General features: G+C 40.2%; 1 protein-coding gene and 1 pseudogene across 1 annotated transcript in view; both read right to left on the bottom strand.

Moving 5' to 3' along the window:
- Positions 1–21,154, bottom strand: part of SBF2 (SET binding factor 2) — a 313,800-nt gene that overhangs the window by 27,466 nt on the left and 265,180 nt on the right. The window contains exons 29-32 of the mRNA XM_023754547.1: positions 11,498–11,682; positions 7,871–8,047; positions 5,421–5,522; positions 4,510–4,695 (exon numbers count right to left, since the gene is read on the bottom strand). Of these exons, the coding sequence (XP_023610315.1) occupies positions 4,510–4,695; positions 5,421–5,522; positions 7,871–8,047; positions 11,498–11,682 (650 nt within the window). The remainder of the gene's footprint in view (positions 1–4,509; positions 4,696–5,420; positions 5,523–7,870; positions 8,048–11,497; positions 11,683–21,154) is intronic.
- Positions 1,157–4,498, bottom strand: LOC102429588 (annotated as a pseudogene).

Below are 21,154 nucleotides of genomic sequence, written 5' to 3'. Positions count from 1 at the left end.
CTGGGCAAGTGATCAGGCTTGAGAATAAAAATGCTTGTCAGGTACAGATCTGCACACTTGCCTGAGACTTCCCTGCTCTGCTCCAGAAAGCAGGCAGGCAGGCTCAGGAGGACCCTGGGCGCCAGACACAACATCTTCTCTGGAGAAACTAAATAGCCGCCGTTCTCTTTTTCTGGACTCCAGCCTACCGACATGTTGGACTTACTAATTAAAAACACTTGGCAAGTTCATTGAAGTATAATTTACATGTAATAAAATGTCCCAATTTTAAGCATTATAGGTTGATTAGTTTTGGTCATTGTGTACACACTGTACAGTCATGTAACCACCCCCACAATCAGGACACGGAGCAGTTCCCTCATCTAAAACTTAGTTCATGCCTCTCCGTGGTCCATCCTGTCCCCTGACCACTGGTCCCAGCCAAACACTGATCTGTGTTCTATAACTGTGGTTTTGCCTTTTGCAGAATTTCCTACAAATGAAGTCATTCAGTGTGTTGTCTTTTTTAACCAGCTTTTTTCCCCATAATTGAGATTTTATTGTTTGTTTTGAGGATCAGTACAGAGACATTTCAATTTGTACACAATTCTTAACATACGTACCAAAAATGTAGTCATGTAGTTGTGATTCTTTTCTAAAAAGATATTCCAGTGACTTTCCAGCTTAAAATTTGGAGGCTAATTTTCCTTAATAGAATATTAAGTAATAATATCTTCAAAGGTTGATACACTGTTACATCAAAGTCCCACTCACTCACAATTTAATATCATATGCTCCAACATAATCAAATTTTCAATCTTTCACAACACATTAACAAAGGTACTAGGAAAGCTGGACTACCATACCAGAGATGTTACAGATGCACACAATTCTGACAGGGAGAGCCAAGATCAGCAGTGGTTTTCTTTAGGAAACAATGCTACCAAAAACATGGGAATGGAAGTAATTGAAAATGTTCAAGACATAGCAAATGCACAACTGACTCCAAATTGCCATTTAGTTTGCTTTGTATTAGAGGATATAAAAACTACCCTCATCTATGGAATGTTAAGCTGACTGACACCCAAGACAATCAAAGCCTCCCATATTCAATATCCCACTCTTTGCTGGTTGTACCAAAAAATAAACAACCAGCAAATGGTTTCACCTCTTAAAAAAAAAAAGCGTTTACACTAAAAAAAATGGGATGAGGTAGAATTCCCTCCTTCTTAAAAATGTTTCTAGAGTTACTAAAAAACTTGCATTTACAAAATAGTTGATAAAACTATTCCTCTGGATTGTACAAGAAGGGAGACAGGGACCACGGATAAGACATGGTCTAAGATATTGCAGACTTGGCTTCTTCCTCTCCTGCTTCATCTGAGGCTGGACTCTCCTGGATTTTAATTTCTCCATTTTCCACAGGTAGATCTTCTTTAGGTTCCTGGTCAGCCACTTCGGCCTGCTTTCCCTTTGCTCCCCTTTTCCCTTTTGCTTGCACTTTTTTGTCTGCAGATTTATTTTTTTTGCCACCTTTTTTGGCTTTGTTTCCACTTTTGCAGGAACAGGTTTGGCTGACAATCTTGCCGACTTCCTCTTGGGCTCCTCCTTGGCAGAGCAGACCTTTCTCTTGGGTATCCTGGCGGTGGGGTGGCGTGTGCTGGGTGCCTGAGGGCCACGTGCGCCTAGTGGCTTCTCAAACCTGGGCTGCCTGGCTGCTGCTACTTCTTTCGCCGCCCAAGCTACTTGGACCCGTGATGGGGGCAGTGGGAGCTTTGCCTGGCTTTTTTTACAACCAAAATGACTTTAAGATTCACCATGTTTTTGTGTATATTATTATTTCACTCCGTTTGCTTGCTGAGTAGTATTCCTTTGTGTGAATACACCTGAATTTGTTCATCTGCTCACCAACTGAGGGGCAAGCTACCCTTTCCTAGTCACACCCATTCCCTTCCTTTCATTCTCTCTAAGCCCTGGAAACCATTTATTCTCTAGCTCCATATTCTTGTCATTTTGAAAATGTTATATAGAAATGGAATCATATAGTGTGTGACCATTTGAGATGGCTTTTTTCCCTTTCTCTTAACACAATGCTCTTGGAGATCCATTCAAGTTGCTGCATGTATCAACAGGTCATTCCATCTTTATTGTTGAGGTGTATACCATGGTATGGATGTAACAGTTTGCTTAGCCATTCACCTATTGCAGGACACTTTGTCCCCTTCCTGCCTCCAGTTTTTGGCTATTATAAATAAAACTTGTATAAACAAAACTTTTGTATTTGAGGTGAGTTTCTTATAAGTAGCATATAGTTAGGTCATAATATATTTAGACCATTTCCATTTAATTATTGCTACGTTAGGGCTTAAATCTGTCATTTTACTTTGTTTTCAGTCTGTTCTTTTTTTTTCTTTTTTTTAAAGATTTTGTAACGTATTTTTATTATTTTTTAACCTGGTTACAAGTATAATACATCATGATACAAAAATCTTTGTTTTCTTTTTCCTGACTTCTGTGGATCACCTGAATACTTCTTAAAATTCCATTTCGATTTATCTATAGTATTTCGGGTGTACAGCTTAGTGGTTAGACAGTCATATACTTTACATATTTTCCCACCAATATTTCCAGTACCCAGCTTTATATAGCTTTCTTAGTGGTTGTTCCAGGTATTACAGTCTATATCTTACCACACTTCACTGGCATTTTACTGCTTTCAGTGAAGTGTAGAAACCTTACTTTCCTTTATGTTCTCCCATTTAAAATATAATGGTCTTGCCCTGGCCGGTGTGGTTCAATTGCTTGGATATTATCCTGTACACCAACAGGTGGTAGGTTTGGATTCCTGGTCTGGGCACATACCTAGATTGCGGGTTTTCCCCAGTGGGAATGCATGCAGGAGGCAACCAATCAGTTTTTCTTTCGCACATCAATGTTTTTCTCTCTCTCTCTCTCTCTTCCTCTCTCTAAAACAAAAAACAAAAAACAATTGTCTTAACTATTTCTTCCAGGTATATTGAGAATCACATCAACCATCAAACAATTTAGAAAACTCAAGAGAAGAAATGTCTACTGTATTTACCCATATTTTCCTTTCTGCTATCCCAAGATTCCTTCTCTTATCATTTATTTTCTTTTTAAATATATTTTTATTGATTTCAGAGAGGGAGTGGGAGAGAGAGATAGAAACATCAATGATGACAAGGAATCATTGATTGGCTGCCTCCTGCATGTCCCACACTGGGATCAAGCCTGCAACCCAGGCATGTGTCCCAACCGGGAATCCAACCGAGACCTCCTGGTTCATAGGTCGACACTCAACCACTGAGCCACGCTGGGCGGGCCTATCATTTATTTTCTGTTTGAAAAATTTTCTTTAGCCATTTAGAAATCTATAATGCATTTCAAATAAATTTTCGTGAATGATGTAAAGGTCATAGAGATATCCAGTTATTCCAAAAGATAGAAAGCCACTGCTAATGGGTATAGAGCTTCTTTTTGGGGTGATAACATGTTCTAAAATTGATTGTGGTCATCATACAAGTCTGAATAAAATACTAAAAACTTTTAAATTATATACTTTAAATAAAATTTAAATATTACACAGTGAATCAAAAAGCTGATCAAGTAATTAATAGAATAAAAAGCCAAAAACATAACTGTACACCCAATTGGTCTCTTCAGAAGAACTGGTTCTAATTATTATTCCTGAAAACATTCCCACCTTTCCTTCTAATACATGGCTGAAACCAATGTATTTCAAAGAGGCTCACTGTTCTGACATTGATATGCCAGAGCCCATTCATTGCTGTGGTGCAGATGAAGCAAAGCTGGAAATGTTAACCCTGTTTCCCTTGGCCAATTTAGCACTGGTGCCAATGCAAACCCAGTGCCATCTGATTCTCAAGCCCAATCCTGACCAAGGCCCCATTAGCAGTTTTATCTAATGTGCCTGAGATGAAGGTAGGAAGGAGTCTACAGCATTCACATCTCCCCAACCCTGGTTCCCACTGGATTTTACTGGATTATATACCTGGTTTCTGTCTGGTCTCCTGATTAGCCCTGAGTAGGCCACCTAGTAGAACCGAGTCAGTGTTCTCAACCTCTTAGGCTGGCTTGGCTGGGCCCTGATTCTTTCTCTAGGGGTTAGGCTGAACTTCTTATATTCCCAGGCACAAGCTCAAGTCCTCCCAAACTGGGAAGACTACAGGCTGGATTTCAGGCCCTACCATTACCTACTCTAGGTCAAACCTTCTTGGAGAACAGGCCCACGTTAGCTTCTCTTCTTGGGAGACGGTAATTTAGAGTCTGGCCACTTCACATGGGGGATCCAGCCAATAGGCAGCTCAGCTGTCTTAGTTTCAGAAACCAACTAGTTTTCTCCTCCATTCCCAGGAATCCACTGCTGAGACCTCAGGAAGTCTTTGGGCTGACTCCATCACTTATGGCAAGAAGGCACCTGGCACAGCTCTGCAAATGCTAGTTCTTTTCTTCCCTCATATCGAGTCAACTGAAGCATGCTCTACTTACCTGGTGCACACAGTCTAAGAATTGCAGGAAGACTGGGGTAAAACCACTACCCTGACAGTTGAGGGTCAAGCTGCTCCGCTGACTGAATTTATGACCAAAAGAGAGCCACTCTTTTTCAACCAACATCCGGAAGCCTTCAAGTGTCCTATAAAAGGGATCACTGAGTAACTGCACCAGGGATGTCACCTAAGGCACAAGCAGATGGACACTTATTATTTTCAGTCCTGAAAAAATCCTCTTGCTAAGACAAAGTACTTCCTTTTGATGATAGCTAACTCACCAACAAAGTTACCTGGGCAGCAAACTTGTTCACTAACTGCTCCAGGACAGCCAATTAAATTAATCCCACAAACTTTCTAGTAAAAATTAAAAGTCAAATTCATTTTGTCTACATGTTTTCTTTCAGGGAATCCAGATTTTAATCCTTACCTGGCTAGTTTGCCGACTGTGACTTTCTTCTAGGTTAATTAATGAGGCCAGAGGATCAGTTCAAACCTACTTTTTGGCAGGCGTAGATTAATGTCTTACTATAGTTCACATTCAGACCTTTCCTTTTCACTCTGGAGTAAGTAAGGGAGGAGCTTAGAGGGAACCAGGCAAAGGACTGACAAAACCTGGGAAGGACAGCCCATGTCCCACACTGCAGGCCAAGGAGCGCCATGCGCAGCCTGCCTGGTGCACCCGTGGTGTGGCACCCGATGCCCGAGCCAGAGCTGCAGGCTATGTAAGGCCTGGAAGCCCACAGCACAGAGCTTTCTGATGGACACCAGGGGGTGTTTAACACAGGACTTTTTTTTGTTGATACAAATTAGTCACTAATCAAAAGGTTCACCTGCAGAATTTAAAAACTAATTGAAATACAAATTCGTACATATACAACCAAATATATGAGAATATGTGTAAGAGTTTACTTGTGCTGTGATGTCCCAGCCTTCTTCCAAACAGACCAACACGGAGGAACCATTCTCCAGGACCTCGGACACCACCACGGCCAGCTGCATGATCCTGTGAAGCTGAGATGGGGAAGGAGCCACGATTAGAGCCAGGGCTTTCTGAGCACCCAGAACAGACAGACTTGCTGTCAGCCTTAGATAACCAAACAAGTTGGGGATAAAGTACTTGACCTAAACGTGAGTTTTAAACACTTAAAAGTTCTTTGTCAAAATAAAGATTAAGCAATGTGTTCAAGGGATACATGATGAGATAAATTGATCTTAAATGATTTCCCCTGATGTAGAATATCTATAATTCCATAGAGTGGACAAGTCAGAGATTCTAAGTAGCCCCCCCCCCCCCCCCGACAGAGTTATTGGACTTAACATTTGTTTTCTATGATGACGTAGTAAGTTCTATGATGATGTAGTAAGTTCTATTTTGGATACTCTTAATTTTTCTGGAATTAGATAGTGGGGATGTTTGCACAACTTAGTTATTATACTAAAAATCACTGAATTATATACTTTAAAAGGATGAATTTTATGATGAGTTATATCTTTAAAAAGGACACTCTTAGTTGTCTGTATGGGAAGAAAACTTATACTTGTGCTTAGCTTTTAAAGCCAAGCCACTGACTCACAGTCTCCAATGAACCATTAGGTTGTGAGCACAGCATATAGATTTCAAAGTCAAACGTGCAATGCATCACTTGACATAATTTGCAGAATGAATTCAATTTTGAACTGAAATAGAAAACCCCGTGTTTTAAACAGAGCTAGCTATTTTATTTATTTACTAGAGGCCTGGTGCACGAAATTCGTGCGAGGGGCTTGGCCCTCGTAGCCCTAGCTTTGTCCAGAAGGTCACCTGGAAGGACGTCCAGAAGGTTGTTCGGCTGTCCGGTCTAATTAGCATATTATGCTTTTATTATAGATTTTTATTATTTTTATTTTTTTTGAGCTAGCTATTTTAAACACAGGAACAAGGCACATGTCCTCTCCAGCACTGGGAAGCTCCTCACCCACTGTTCCTGTAGACAGCTATTTCCAGGCCTGAATTCTCTTGCACTTAGCACTTGCTCTGAGTTAACTTTTAAAATGCCAATATCTCAAGTAGAGTAATGCTTTCTACTGTTTTTTGGGGGGCACTAACTTCTGGTATGGATCTACTTTGGAGTAAGGAGCAAAACACAGAATGTACCAGAAACACAGATAGGCTGGTGGTGGGAACAGTTTGGGCTGGGGCTCATAACTTAGGGACAGAAGAGAGTATTGATCAGCTCCTTTTGTGTGTTCTCAAAGGATCCAGAAGGAATAGCCTTAATAGTAACATACACTGATATAGACTTATGTATTATGTTTTTATTTAAAATTTTTACGGGGAGAGAGAGAGAGAGAGAGAAGGATCGATGCATTCATTGGTTGTTTCTTTTATGTGCCCTGACTGGGAATCGAACCCGCAACCTTGGCGTATTGGGACAAAGCTCTAACCAACTGAGCTACCCAGCCAGGGCTGATACCCTGATACAGGTTTACAACTAATTGTACTATACGTGGCTTTTTTTTTTTATAGTTTAAGTACCTTAAAAATAGTTACTGCACTGGGTACTCACATCATTTTTTGGCTTTTTTTTTTTTTTTTGCCTTTTAGTCCGATACACTGTGGGAAACAACTATTTTTCCTCCTCAAGGGAGGCAGGAGGCTTGGAGGCAGAGGGGCCAGGTGATAGAGGGGCTGGAACTCATGCGGGGGAAGGAGCAATGGCCACAGCATCAGGAGCCTAAAGACAAGGCTGAGGCTGTAGTGCAGACATGTTCTTGGCCCAATGTCTGCGTCAGTGTCTAAAACATGCGTGTCATAAATGCCTATGTGTGCTGGTTACCTACTTCTCCCCAATTTTGCAATAAGAGTTCAATTAAAACATCCCAAGCTTGACTCAGCTGAAGGAAGGATATGTGGTTTTCCCTTAACCTTAGGGAAGCCTCAGGGCACCCAAAGTGCCTGTGGTGGCTGTTTTGGGGGTTAATCTAAAATCTAGAGACATGGACCAGGCAGAGACAAATGCAAGGTCAGACGGTAAGAGAGAAGGCCCTTGGAGTCCTGGACCCTCACTCTGTTGACAACAGAGCAGGAGGCCTAAAAATATATGCTGATTAAATTTATTGTATATAAAAAAGTGTCCACCTAAAAATAATGACCTTGCCTTAGCACGCTATGGAGACCAAGTTTTCAATTACAGAGAGAAAAACCTGGGATGGAGAAGTCTGCCTCTCATCTCCTGTAGCATACGGGTTCCTGGAACCGAACGGCTTTTATGGAGGTACGCAGTAAAGGCAGACGGCGGGGCGTGGGGGAACACAGTATTTTCCTCAAATGCCATCTCTGTACATCCTTGAGGTCAAAGGCAAGTCGCTCCAGACATTACCTGTGGAAACCACTCGGAGTCTCCCAGAGCCTTCAGGAAGGTCACGTCTGAGTCCGTAGGAATGGTGCTTGGGACACAGGCCCTCATCAACTTTTTAAAACTGGCTTTCACTTGTCGGATGTCATGAAATTCAACGGGAACAAACTCACAATTTAAAGCAAATTCTAACTTAAAGTTCTGTGGATAAAGATGCAGAGAATTAGGCAGATGAAGTGTCATGGTAAGAGAGCAGTGCTTTCAACAGGGCAGTGCTTAAATGATATACAGCTATGGGGGCCAAGTAGCTGCAGAGGCTGCAATGGGTCCGGAAAACCAGTCTTGTGTGGCTAGGTGTCCAGATCGCTGGAAAGTCCTGCACTGAGGCCTACTGGTTTCCCTCAGCTGCTGTCATTCCGAGACCCTGAAGAGACTACTGGTCGGTGGGAACCTGATGGGCGCTTGTAACATCACATATCAGCCAATATAAAGCCATGGACCTGAAGTCTGGAGAGGACCAGTGATACATGGACAGCACGGTTAATACAAAACTGCAAATGAAGTCTCCCGAGATGCACACTGTGATGAAAAGGCAATATGCTGCTGAGGTTCCAGAACTCTACAATTCAAGTTTGTAGAGATACACATATTTGTTTCTTATTAAGCAAGTAAAACAGTCATTGGAAAAATGAAGAAAAAAAAAAGTGAAGATAAACATTGAGAAGAAAATAAAAATTACTATCTTACTGCCCTAACATGTAGGTACTCCTTTAAAGTCAAAATAAAAAATTCTAGCTTTGGGACAATATTTTTTCACGCATTAGGACACGTGCCAAGCTATATTTATTTGAATGTATTTATCATTTATACTTTTAATCCACGTGGAATTTATCCTATGTGAGGTTGCATTTGTAGTTAAAGAATGCTTACCTGATGGCACATTGTATATTTTATTTTGATAACCTAGTCACCTAATTTTGAAGATTTAAAAATTCTCTAACTTCTCTTGCTACACAATGAATTAATTTTCTTATATCCTTCCCACTTTCCTCACATTCTGCCCAAATGACACTACTGGGTCATCTGCTTTCCTAAGAGTAAAACTGCTTTCTGGAGGCTGGTTGTACAACAATGTGAATGTATTTGACACTATGGACTAAAGGAGGATAAATGTTATGTTATCTGTATTTACCAAAATTAAAAAAAAATGCTGCAAGGACTTATTATAGGGTCCATGTTATGTTTTGTATTGGTTATTTTAGAGTACTTTTAAAACAGCCTATTAAAGTTTTAAAGTAAAAAGCAAAAACTCCCAAATTAAAAAAAAATAGCATTTCTAATATGTATCAAGAAAAAAAGTTTCTTTATCTTAGTAATTCCACTTTTAGGAGTAATCTAAAATGTAGAGAAAGAACCCTATTGAATCATATCTCAATTAAAAATAATAAGCTATATGCTTGAAAATATGACTGTAATTTTATATATTGAAGATAAAGAAATGGAAACATTCAACAATATGGAATGTTACATAGTGATTAAAATGATTATAAAGAATATTACACAACATGGAAACATGCTATGGTTAGAATAAAGAACTTGGCTGTACGCATGGGTTCTTTTCTATTAGTTATTTTTTAAAAGTTATAATAGATAACAGATAGTTTACTTTTCAGGAACACTACTTTCCTTTCCATTCCCAACTACAAAGGAGCTAGGAATGCCTGTCTTATAAACCTGGAGTTATCAGCCATAGTGTTGAGACACTGTTAAGTCGTAAGGAACTTATTAGTAAGTATAAAGTATTAAAGTCTGTGAATTAGGAAATATGACCAATTCAAGATTATTCAGAGGAAGCCACTCTCACTTGCTTTCCTCGGTGTTTCCTTTGTTGGGAGGCAAGGAGTGGAGCTGCAGTTAGAGAGCACGGTGCTGGCCTGAACGTGGCTCAGGTCGGACAGGTATGGACAGTGGTCCATAGGCACAATTACATTACAACAAGCCAAACCTGAATGGGACGTACAAAAATCCCAATAACTGCTGTGCAAGGAGGGCGAGATTATGTTTTTAAAATGTAATTCTTTATTGATAAAAGAAAGATCAGAAAGAAAAAAGAAAGACAGAAAGAAGAAAATGAAGGAGGAAGGGAAATAGGGTCCCCAGTGGCCGGTTTTTCTTAGTCATATGTGCACAGCCACACAGCAAACCTGAGGACTGATGCGCAAAGGATATGGCAGAGATGAGCATTCAAGAGACAACCTTGGGGCGTGACTGCAATCATGAGTACGTGGTGTGCTCAAGTGCAGGGTGTGTACTCTGGGAGACACTAGTGCCAAGGGGGCTGTGCTGGCTGCAACCCTGGGTTGCTGTTGAAAGGTGTTCCAACTATTTTCTGGAGAGAAAGTATCTGCTGTGTCAGAAGACACGTGTGCATATTTAAACACGGAGCATTACCCAGCAGTTTCATGACTCCTACCCTAAAGGCTGGTAACTAAGTGGCTGCAGCAGCCTCGGCAGTGGGGGAAGAGCTTGCCACCGAAGGGATGACTCAGCCACTGGCATCTTGAGGACCCAGCATGTGGGATCCTGCCCACAGCTCCGTCCACAGTTCAACCAAAGGTCTGTCTGCACTGTCCCGTGCCAACTGAGGTGCTAGACTAAACTTCGGGGGATTTTCTGAATTAACAAATGCTTTTATTTCCCCCACACCTGTCAACAGCAATGAACTTTATTTTGTGCTGGGTAAATTGCAAAAACATTATCTGCTTTTGGAGATAGAGACTATCTTTATAATTTATAGGACCTGAGCATAGTGAAGCTCTTTAGCATAATAATTAAAAAAATAAAGGGGAGCCCGGCTGGCGTGGCTCAGCGGTTGAGCATCAACCTATGAACCAGGAGGTCACAGTTGATTCCCAGTCAGGGTACATGCCTGGGTTGCGGGCTTGATTCCCAGTGTAGGGTGAGCAAGAGGCAGCCGATCGATGATTCTCTCTCATTATTGATGTTTCTATCTCTCTCTCCCTCTCCCTTCCTTTCTGAAATAAAAAAAATATATTTCAAAAAATAAAGGGGCTTAGCATCCAATAGTTTGAATGTTCTGACATATCTCAGGACACGTGCCTCTGCCTATACAGCCTGTGAAGCTTCAAAAAAGGCAACTTAGAGAACACAGCCTGGCCTTCCCTCGCTCCAGTGCAGCGAGTGCCACCGTCTTCTTCCCACTCTTCTACCTCCTGGCAGCTTTCTTTGTCAATAGGTTTTCAATAGCAAATCCTTCTGTTTTGCCGTAGACACAGATTCCTGTGGAAGCTGAACTAAGACAGTGGAAAAACAGCCTGGGTAAGCCTTATTATTTCTTTTTTGTGGGTATACATTCCTAATATTCCTGATGTTTATGCTGATCTAGTTATGATTATGAAAAATACTTCTTTTCATAGCTAATAAACATGTAAAAGTATACATACTTATCTATCAAGGTACATGTAGACATACATACATATATAATGAGCTAAGTGTTTTTAATATTATTAACTCCAGGTTAAGAATCCATGCTGTAAAAAAAAAAAAATCCTAGGAAAGCTGATTTATGAGATAAGTTAAAACTGCCTCCAAATATCTATAAAGTTTCTAAGTGAGAAAAAGAAATCTTACCCTTAGTTGTGACTTTTCACCAAATATATAAAGGGCTGGTTGGCGTTTCAAGAGCTGGTTTTGCAGATAGGCGCTGTTACTATAGGAGGCCGAGTGATCCTTGCCTGCCAGCCGGGCGCCAACATCAATGAAGGACGTTGGAGAACTGATCAGGCGAGTGCTAGAGCGAAGACTTGCCCATACACCTTTACAAAAGCCAAAATAATCGAATGAGGTAATCTGATGTGGGAATGCCACTGAGCTGGAAAAAAGACGCATGCTCTGTAGGTATCGTTTTAGAGGTAACAGCAAGGTAATTAATCTAGGACCTAGATTCTAGGTAATCATGGATCATACTGGTCATTTGTCATTTACCTTTACAACGTATAAGCACTATTCAATACAGCATCAAGATTAGGCGTGGAAGGACTAAGCAGTCAGCCACGTCAATCCTATGACTGTATTTTGATGTAAAGTTAGTGTTTATGAGTAAACACTGGGATCATAAATAGGAAGAGCGCACTGGCACTGGGCAACAAAAATGCAGGCGGGGCAACGAGGAAGCCTGGGCAGGAGAATGTGACTCCATTTCTCTGGGCTTCATGAAATAAGAACATGCTTCTGCTTCAGTCAATCAATTCAACAAGAAATCTAGATTAAGAATGACATTAGAACTTTACTAAACCTACTAAAATCTCAGGCTGGATTTGGAATATGTGTGCATCATGCCAAAATGATGCAATTTAAAGTTAGTAAAGATTATATTACACTCTTTCCCCCAGTACACTTAGTAATGTACATTGCACTGAATCTTAGGAGGATTTATGTAAAATTTATAGTCAGAGGCAGATGTCTTCTAAGGGAAAGGCCAAGCTGAGCTGCTAGAGGAATCTCATAAGTGACCTTAGTTACATTCATTAGAAAAATCAAGGATTCCTATATGCAACTAGACTGTTGGATATTAAATATCCAAACCCCAAAGCACACGCTAAGTCTGACATGTGACTGGCAATGCAGCACCTTTACAACGTAGCCCCTTATAAGTCCTATAAACTGTGGGGTTCACCTGGGGGATGTGTCGCGGTATAAGATACCGCAGCTGCTTCCCCTGCGTGGGCTTCCTCTCCAGGTTTGGAAAGGCTCTTTGAGAGGCTTTCCTCTTTGCCAAATGTTAAATCAAGCCTCATTTCTTGCCCAGAAGTCACTGCGATAATGTCACACTGGCTCCTCTCTTTATGAGCGATTATAGGGTCAGGAGACCAGTTCCTAAGAAAAGGTTTTATAAGTGATTTCTGCTTAACGTAGATGAATCTTTCTATGTAACCCCTAAACTTGTCTTAGATATTATGGCAAGCTTTTGTAAATGAAATCACAGAGGAAATTCAGAATGGGGGTGAGAGTAAAAGATAATTTGACAGACAAATGTGATAAACATCACCGGTAACACACATTTTCATATGAAGGTGGTTAAAAAGAATGACACATCAGGACCGATAATACAGTACCTTGGTTATGGACTCTTCCCTTAGCTGAAGATTTGGGATTTGACTGAGTAAAACATGTATCTCTGTGCCCATGCACTAGGAGGTGAGGATAAAGGCAGAAGGAGGATAAAATGCACAGAGCAGCAAACATCAGAGCAAATCGAGTAAGAGAAGAGTAGGTTATTTAATTTTTAAAATCAAGTTAACATAGAAGAAAAGATGCAAATATAATAAAAAGAGAAGATTTGATTAACAAATAAAAAGCTGCACAGTCACACAGAAACGATGAACTGAGCACCTGCTAAATGAAATGCCAGCACCTGTTTATAAACGTGAGCGCAGTGAAATGAACGCACAGCAGCGAGTGGCACGGACAATTATACCAAATGGAACCAGCTTTTGAAGACTGTCATCGGGTGACAATAATAAAGTCAAGGAATTTAGTGACTACATTGGCCCTAGTGTTTGCGGAGGCTGATTGACGGGAAGTGCTACGTGCTGTACAACACATCTGCTCTTTGAGCAAGGCCACCACATCAGGAATGAAGCTCTAGCAACCATTTGGAATAACTAAGAGCATGTTTTTGCAATAGAGCACTAAGCATTGCCACACTATCTTCTTTTTTCATCTGGAAATTACAGTTATTTTCCATAAACAAATAGTTATGAGTAGCAAAAAATCATGATCCTGTGACAATACCTAATGCCACTAAGAATATAGCTTGTGATGATTGAGGTAATGACTTCTTCTGAAATCCCTACTTACACCAAAATGATAGGCAGTATTAGAGATAATACTTTTGTAATTTGAGTAATATTGTGGGTTTGTTTTTTTTTCGACAGAAAGTACTTTGCAACTATGGCAAATTTTTACCTGGTAATAACAAAAATAGTGAGCAGTAAGTTACAGTGTATCCTGAGCAAAGGAACTGCTCAAATAAAGTAAGGAAAATGCTTCTGCATTCATTCAGGATTGAAAACGTTCACAGCAGTATTGTTAAGCTATACATTGCAACACGGCATAAAGTATGACATCACTTAATAAAAAAATCATTAGAAGTAATTTTCATTGCTGCCTTGTTCCTTTAGAAGAAGGAAAGGAAAGGCACTGATGGCTTCAGTGGCTAAAGGAGGTGAGAGAGCTGAGGCTGCAGAGGTGCGGGCTGACTGCACAGAGGGGAATGCTGCTGTGAGGCAGAATGGAGACCGGGACGCGGGCTGGACACCAGGTCTCCCGTGTGCTGGCGGCCTCTCCTTTCTGTGGAGGTTTGAGCTTTCCTACTGAGCATGGGACTTAAAGGCTTACAATGAAGTTTGAGTTCTTGGTTCCTGATTCTGAAATACTGTTCCCTAAACTTACCACGCTTTCTTATGCTGGTGCCTCGACCTGGAACGATTTCTCCCATTTTTCCACCTGACAAACTCTTTATGCCTTAAGCTCCAGAAATGAGAACTTTTCTGAAAACCATTCCAGACTATCCCAGAGCTGTGGAGAGCTCTATTGAAACTCTGATCACACTTCATTGGAGTTACGTGCACATTTGATCCTACTGGATTGTGTGCGCCAAAGGGCAGGGACCTAACCACATTTATTCTCCTATCCCTATGTATATGTAACATCTGATTATTTTCTTTTGAAAATTGATACACTGTGAACTGCTGTGGTCTTCTATATCTTCAACTCAATTATTTGCTTTGAAAGAATAAAAAGGCGGTGTTAAATAAATAAAAAAATTAAGCACTTTCCCCAAATAGAGGCTCATTAATGAAAAACTGCCAAGTATTTATCACGTAGCAGAAAAATCAGCAACGAGAAAATGGCCTGCAATACGGGACCAGCAGAGGCTCTGAGAACTGTAATCCCACCTGGCAGTGGTGACCGAAGGGTGATGCTACTGCACTGGTGGTGAGGTCTACTCAGCTTCCTGAGTGACTCCTGCGTGGGAAATACTTGTAACACCAGCCGGCAGCTGTATTTTTTTCCAAACTGCAGCATCCCCCTTAATGGCCTGTGAAATCACTTTAGTATATATATTTAAAAAGTGAAATAGATTAAAACTGAAAATACTATGTGCACTGCATGTGGTATAGATGAACACTGTTTCATGAAACTTCTGTTTTGGTATACATACATTTTGCATTGTGACTCAGCCCTGAATTGTGATATAAAGTGAATATGCATATCTATAACAATAAAAGCATAATATGCTAATTAGACCTGACGTCCTTCTGGACGAAGCTGGGGCTGCAAGGGAAGCCTGGGTCCCGGGTGCCAGAGGGAAGCCGGTGCCGGCAGCCGGGGGAAGGAAGGCCTACTCTTGCACAAATTTCGTGCATCCATCGGGCCTCTAGTATATATATAAGTAGAAAATGTATTTCTTACTGTGAGTCATGATAAAAAATGTTTGAAAGCTACTGGAAGATACTGAGCTTTTGCATCAGTATCTGGCTTAGGGCAACTGAAATGCAAATGTAGGCTTTTCTCCCATGCCAGTGGAGTATTAGGCAACAATAATGATAATAACCACAACAATGATAATAGAACTAACATTTATTGAGCTCTTATTATGAGCCAGTTACTAGGTTAAGTGCTTTACATAAATTATTTCATTTATTCCTTGTAAATACTCTAAAGCAAGATACTATTTATCATCTCCATTTTACAGATGAAAAAAATAGAGAATTAAGAGGTTTCCTAATTTGCTCAATATCATACACTAATTGGTAGGGCTGCAGTTTGAATTTGAATGTAACTGAACTAAACTCCTTGTGTCTTGTCACCTAGGCAACGCTGTGAGCCTGGATCTGTCCTCAGGGTCTGGCTAAGGGATTGCTTCAGGGAAAAAGTGATGTAGTTTATCCCTCATGGGAATGGATTGTTGTTCAGAGCATGAGTGTTTCCTAAGCACTAGGGTTGATCTCTCTATTCTGTTTAGACAAAACAAAGAAGAGAAGGAAAAGAGATGGTTGGGTTGGATGTGGGGATGAGGTCCTGTACTTATTAATGCGTGAGATACAAGCTAGTCAGTGAACGCTGCACTGAAATGGCCTGAACCAAGCCTGGTCCCAGTTATGCTGCTATTTGCTAAGTGACCTTGACACTTCCTATCTCAGAGCCTCTTAAAATATACACTGAGTGGCCAGATTTTTATGACTGGCCAGATTATTATGACCACCCCATCAGTATAATGAAGTGAATTAGTTATGCAAATAATAATAATAATAATAATAATAAAACCTTGAAAGTATTTGCTTAGGAAGTTTTCAATATTCAGTATTTTTGGAAGTGTCAATGAAGTACTGATGGGGTGGTCATAATAATCTGGCCGGTCATAATAATCTGGCCACTCAGTGTATATTCTGCAGGTTATTTCAAGGATAAAATAACATTTGTAGAGGAACTTATAGGGTCATGGAAATGTAAAGAATGAACAATTAAAAACAGCCTCCAGCTCCTGGCCTGGTAGCTCAGTTGGTCGGAGCATTGTCCCGTACACCAAAGGGTCGTAGGTGTGATCCTCGGTCAGGACACGTACAAGGCAACCGATGGATGTTTCTCTCTCTCAGTGATGTTTCTCTCTCTCTGTCTTTCTCTCTTTTCCTCTCTCTCTAAAAATCAATAAGCATATCCTTGCACAAGGATTAAAAACAAAAAGCTGCCTCCATGTGGCTACTTCTCAATATACTTAACTATTGTATTTTTGTATTTAAGAGGCAGTAACAATTTTCTCATGGCATTTTTCTACTCAACAAAGTAATTTGTCCAAGTTGTGAGTTTATGCATTTTTCCTCCATGGGGCTCAAAAGCTATTTTAATTACAAATGAAAAGCAATGTGATCTAGTCACATCCTCATTTTTCTTAATGATTCTTGTGTAAAGAGGGCTGCTTCCCCTGCCTTACCAGATCATCAGCGTGCACACTGAATGCAAAGTGATTACTGACAGAAAAAAGGGTGAAGGAGACAGTGGAGGTCAATCTCATCTGTGCAGAGCAGAAAGGCACACAGTGGAAATAACATAAGAAGGAACCAGGAACTAAGTCTATGACAGTGAAAGGAATGAAAACAACAACAACAACAACACATCACACAGTGAAAATACACAGGAGAGGAGAAAGGAGAAGGTTTGAGGATGATTTTATAGATAGGAGGCTCTTCCCACGCAGGGTAAATGAGAAACTTCTGGAGCAGGGTACTGCTCTCTCTGGGAGACGGAAGAGATTCTGTCCCTGACGGAGGTCCAAGGAAATGAACCATGAGCAGGGCATGCAGGTGTCTACGCCTAGTCTTGCCCTGAGTGTGTATCTGCCTGCCATGTTCATAATAAGGAATCTTCTGGGACTTCCCAAACTTGCTTGCCCCAGTCTATTCCTGCTACTCTCTGTGAGGAGAAGGACACTATCAGAAGAGACAGAAGAAGCAGATCTAGGGATCAAAGATGTTGAAAGTATCTCATCTTCCAATGAATCACTGGGATCCTGGAAATCTGGGAGGCGTTGGGAGTAAAATTATTTAGGAAGGCTGTCAAAATAATAATTAGGGCCTAGAATACATAGAATGAATCAGAAACAAATTCAATAGGAGATTTTAACTCTAAAAGGTAAATACAGCCTTTCAGGTACTCTTGAGAAGAACAAAGAAGGGAGTCATAATGAGAATGTAACCACTAGTGGGGATCCCTTGGTATAAAACAGCCAGAATCTGAGGCCAATATAAAAAAAAATAAAGGAGATAATGCAGTTGAAACAGACTGATGAATATCCATGAGCCTTAGGTACCAACATAGGGGGAGAGACAATTTTGTAGCTAAAATGTATATTGCAGGTCACTTGGTCCAGCTGGGGAACAGATAATGTGTTCCTGATGAAGTTTACAAAAACAAAACACAAGAGCCAGGCATGGGGCTCCAGCTAACAGACATGTGCTGGAAACGGAACTCTGTTGAATGGAAAAACTGCTGACAAGCCTTGCTGACAATATAAACTTTCAGATAGTGAATTTTAAAATAGTAAGAGGAATAGCAACCTTGAACCAAATCTGACAGGAGAGCTTGGCAACAGAAATACCAGGAACTTTAGGAGAAAGGCACTGTACTTTTAGTTCAATTTTACCAAGAAAGAAATGATGAGAGAATGAAGTCTGTATCTTAAACTTTAAAACAATAGTAATTTTAAAATTTAGAAAAAAGCTATATATGACTCTATGGGTTGATCTGTGTCCCTTCCAAATTCGTATATTGTAGTCCTAACCCCCACTACTTCAGAACTCGACCTCATTTGGAAATATGACCTCACTGCAGATGTAATTAGTTAAGAGGAGACCAGACAGGAATGTGGTGGGCCCCTAATTCAATATGATGGGTGTCTCTCTAGAAAGAGGACATTTGGAGACAGACACGCAGGGAGACTATCACGTGAAGATGATGGCAGAGATTTGGTGGTGCTTCTACAGGCCAAGGGAGAGATGGCCAGCAAACAGCGGGAGCTGGGGAAAGGCCTGGCACAGATCATTCCTCACAGCCTCAGAGGGCACCAGCCTGACATCCTGATTCTGGATGTCTAGCCGCCAGGACTGTGAAGCAATAATGAAGTCACACAGTTTGTGGCCCTGTTTTATAGTAGCGCTAGCAAACTAACACAATGACCGTGAGGCCTAATTAGGAAGATGACTGAAGAAGGTTGAAAGCTCTTAGGACATCCTACAATAGCAGAAAGTGCTGATGAGGTTAAAAAAGAAAGAAGTATCCAAAGCACCCCTATGGCTGCCAGGAGATGTGCACAGTAATCTTGGTTTTCAAAAGGAAACAAGTAAATTTTATAAACTAGAGCCTTGATGTTGATTCCGAACCAAATTCTGGAATAGATTATTAATGAACTATTTCAGATTATTTAGAAAAAGCACTAATTCCTACAATGAGTCATGTTAAATTAACCATAAACTCTTTAGTGCTGCAGTTATCAGTTTGAAAGACTGGAAAATACTGGATTAAAAAGATGGGCAGAGATTTAGAAATATGGGCCAGGTGAGTTTTAGTAGGAGGACTCATAACCAGTATAGATGAGTGATCAACCCCTTTCTTCAGAGAGGCCTCTATATTATGTTGCTGAAGACTTCTGTCCTCATCTCTGGTTTGTTCAACATTTCTTTAAACAACAAATCACAAATCACATGAGAACAGTGATCAAATCTACTAATGACAAGAGGCTTGGAAAAATATCTAATACAGTAGTGGACAGAATTAAGATCCAAATGTCTAAAACAATAGTCCATTATCAAAAAAGATGAAATTTTGTAGGTTTAGTACACAGTCTATTTAGGTTCAAAAACTAACCCTCAAGACTAGTATATTTTAAGAACTATAGTTCATGTGAAGCAGACAAACAGATTTCAAATGATACTAATCTTCATATGGATCAGCCTAGTGATGGGGCTGTCCCTAATGTAATCTTAGGCTCCATGAGTTCAATTCTGTGGAGAATCCACAGGATGAAAAAGATAGTGAACTGGACTGGAACCATCTGAATTGGGGGTATTTAGAAGTAACTAAAAGATGAGAACAGTTTTAAATCTGAAGGGCTATAGTGTGGGAGATCTGATTTAGAATTTTCTAACCTTAGAGGGAAGAGTGAGGGTCATTATGTAAAAGTTACATGGTGGTAGCTTTTTAGATCAATATGAGAAGGAATTTTTAAGTTTTTTACAAATGCAAAGGACTACTTTTGGGAAGAATGAGTTTCCCGTTACTGATGATGTTCAAGCAGAACCACGATCACATACTTGGTATATTTTCAATGACTCAGCATTGCACGGGAGTGAGAGGAAGAGTCTAAGATTCTACTAATTCCATTGTGAAGTGGTACCTACTTACAATCAAGATACCTGGTCTGGAAATGCCTCTGAAAAGTAAAATAATCTAACATAAACCTCCAGAGAACAAAGTAGACCACCTTTTGGAGCTAAACAAGCCAATACTCAGCCTTTCTCTTCTTCCTCATGCCAGCAGCTATAGCCCAGAGAAAAAAAAGGTAACCTGAATATCATTCTCCCGTATTCCTCAAACTAACATTTCAGAGAACAGGAGTAAAAATCACAGGCATTGGAGGCATAGCCCTTGGGACTCAGATCACTTCTCCCAAGCTGGTTATGCTTCTGTGGTCAGTCTTTCTACCCTGCAAACCTGAAGCATCGTGGAGTCTTCCCAGGGCTGACCACCATTTAGACATGCTCCCCTCACCTCCCAATGCCTCCAGACTCATCAATAGGTAAGATTTCAGCAATTATTATACCTCTTGTCCCAGTACTAGAAATAAGTTTGATCATTCATTGAGAAAAGGGTAATTGCTAGAAATAAATTTGATCATTCATTGAGAAAAGTGTAATTAAAAACAATTTGAACCATAATTAGTTGATTTAAAGAAGCACTATCTAAAATTTTTTTTTTGCTTTTAAGATTGTATCAGTGCTCAGTTATAAAATCAGTCTTACTAACCTCCTCGAGCAAAGCTATTGGATGGGTTTACATCCAAATGTCCTGGCACTACCTGCTTAAGCACAGTGGACATTCTCGAAGTTCTCCTTTCAGTCCCTAAAGTCAGCCAAAAAGAAGAACAAAAACCATGTCGTTCGGGTTAACATTACTCAAATGACAAAAAGTTATCTTCATGTGTAGCATGTCTAATTGCTGCCAAACATTGTACTTTTTAAGTACCCAGAGCTTCAATAGAGATAACAGGGCACTGTTGCTATTTCCTCAGAGATACATACATTTGCAAGATTACAGGGAGTTAGGTTTGGCAAGTGCAATCAGAGAATTTAATGATAAATGAAGCAAGGCATGCATGGTGTTACTTTACAAGAAAAGCCACTTTCTGCTTATGTTGAGCTAATTCAAATAGCTGATTAAGCCAAGGAGACCAACTTTTCAAGTCACATGCTCCTGTGTCTAACACATTAGGGTTACCTCTACATGAACCCTTTGGGGTTCCATCACATGATAACTGAAACAAAATATTAGTACAAGTCTTAATGGCTTCATCCAAATCTAGTGAAAACAAATTGTATTGCAAATCATAAAAGGCTGCAGATATTTCAGGAATTTTAAACATGTTGATTTTAATAAATATACATTTAATAAAGAGATGTTCACTTTATAAACTTAACTTTGTAATAACATTTTAAAGTCTATGTAAAATAG

Source organism: Myotis lucifugus, unplaced genomic scaffold, assembly GCF_000147115.1.
Source record: "Myotis lucifugus unplaced genomic scaffold, Myoluc2.0 scaffold_61, whole genome shotgun sequence".
Classification (NCBI taxonomy): Eukaryota; Metazoa; Chordata; class Mammalia; order Chiroptera; family Vespertilionidae; genus Myotis; species Myotis lucifugus.
Note: the sequence above shows the minus strand (reverse complement) of the source record. Positions and strands in the feature narration are given on the sequence as shown.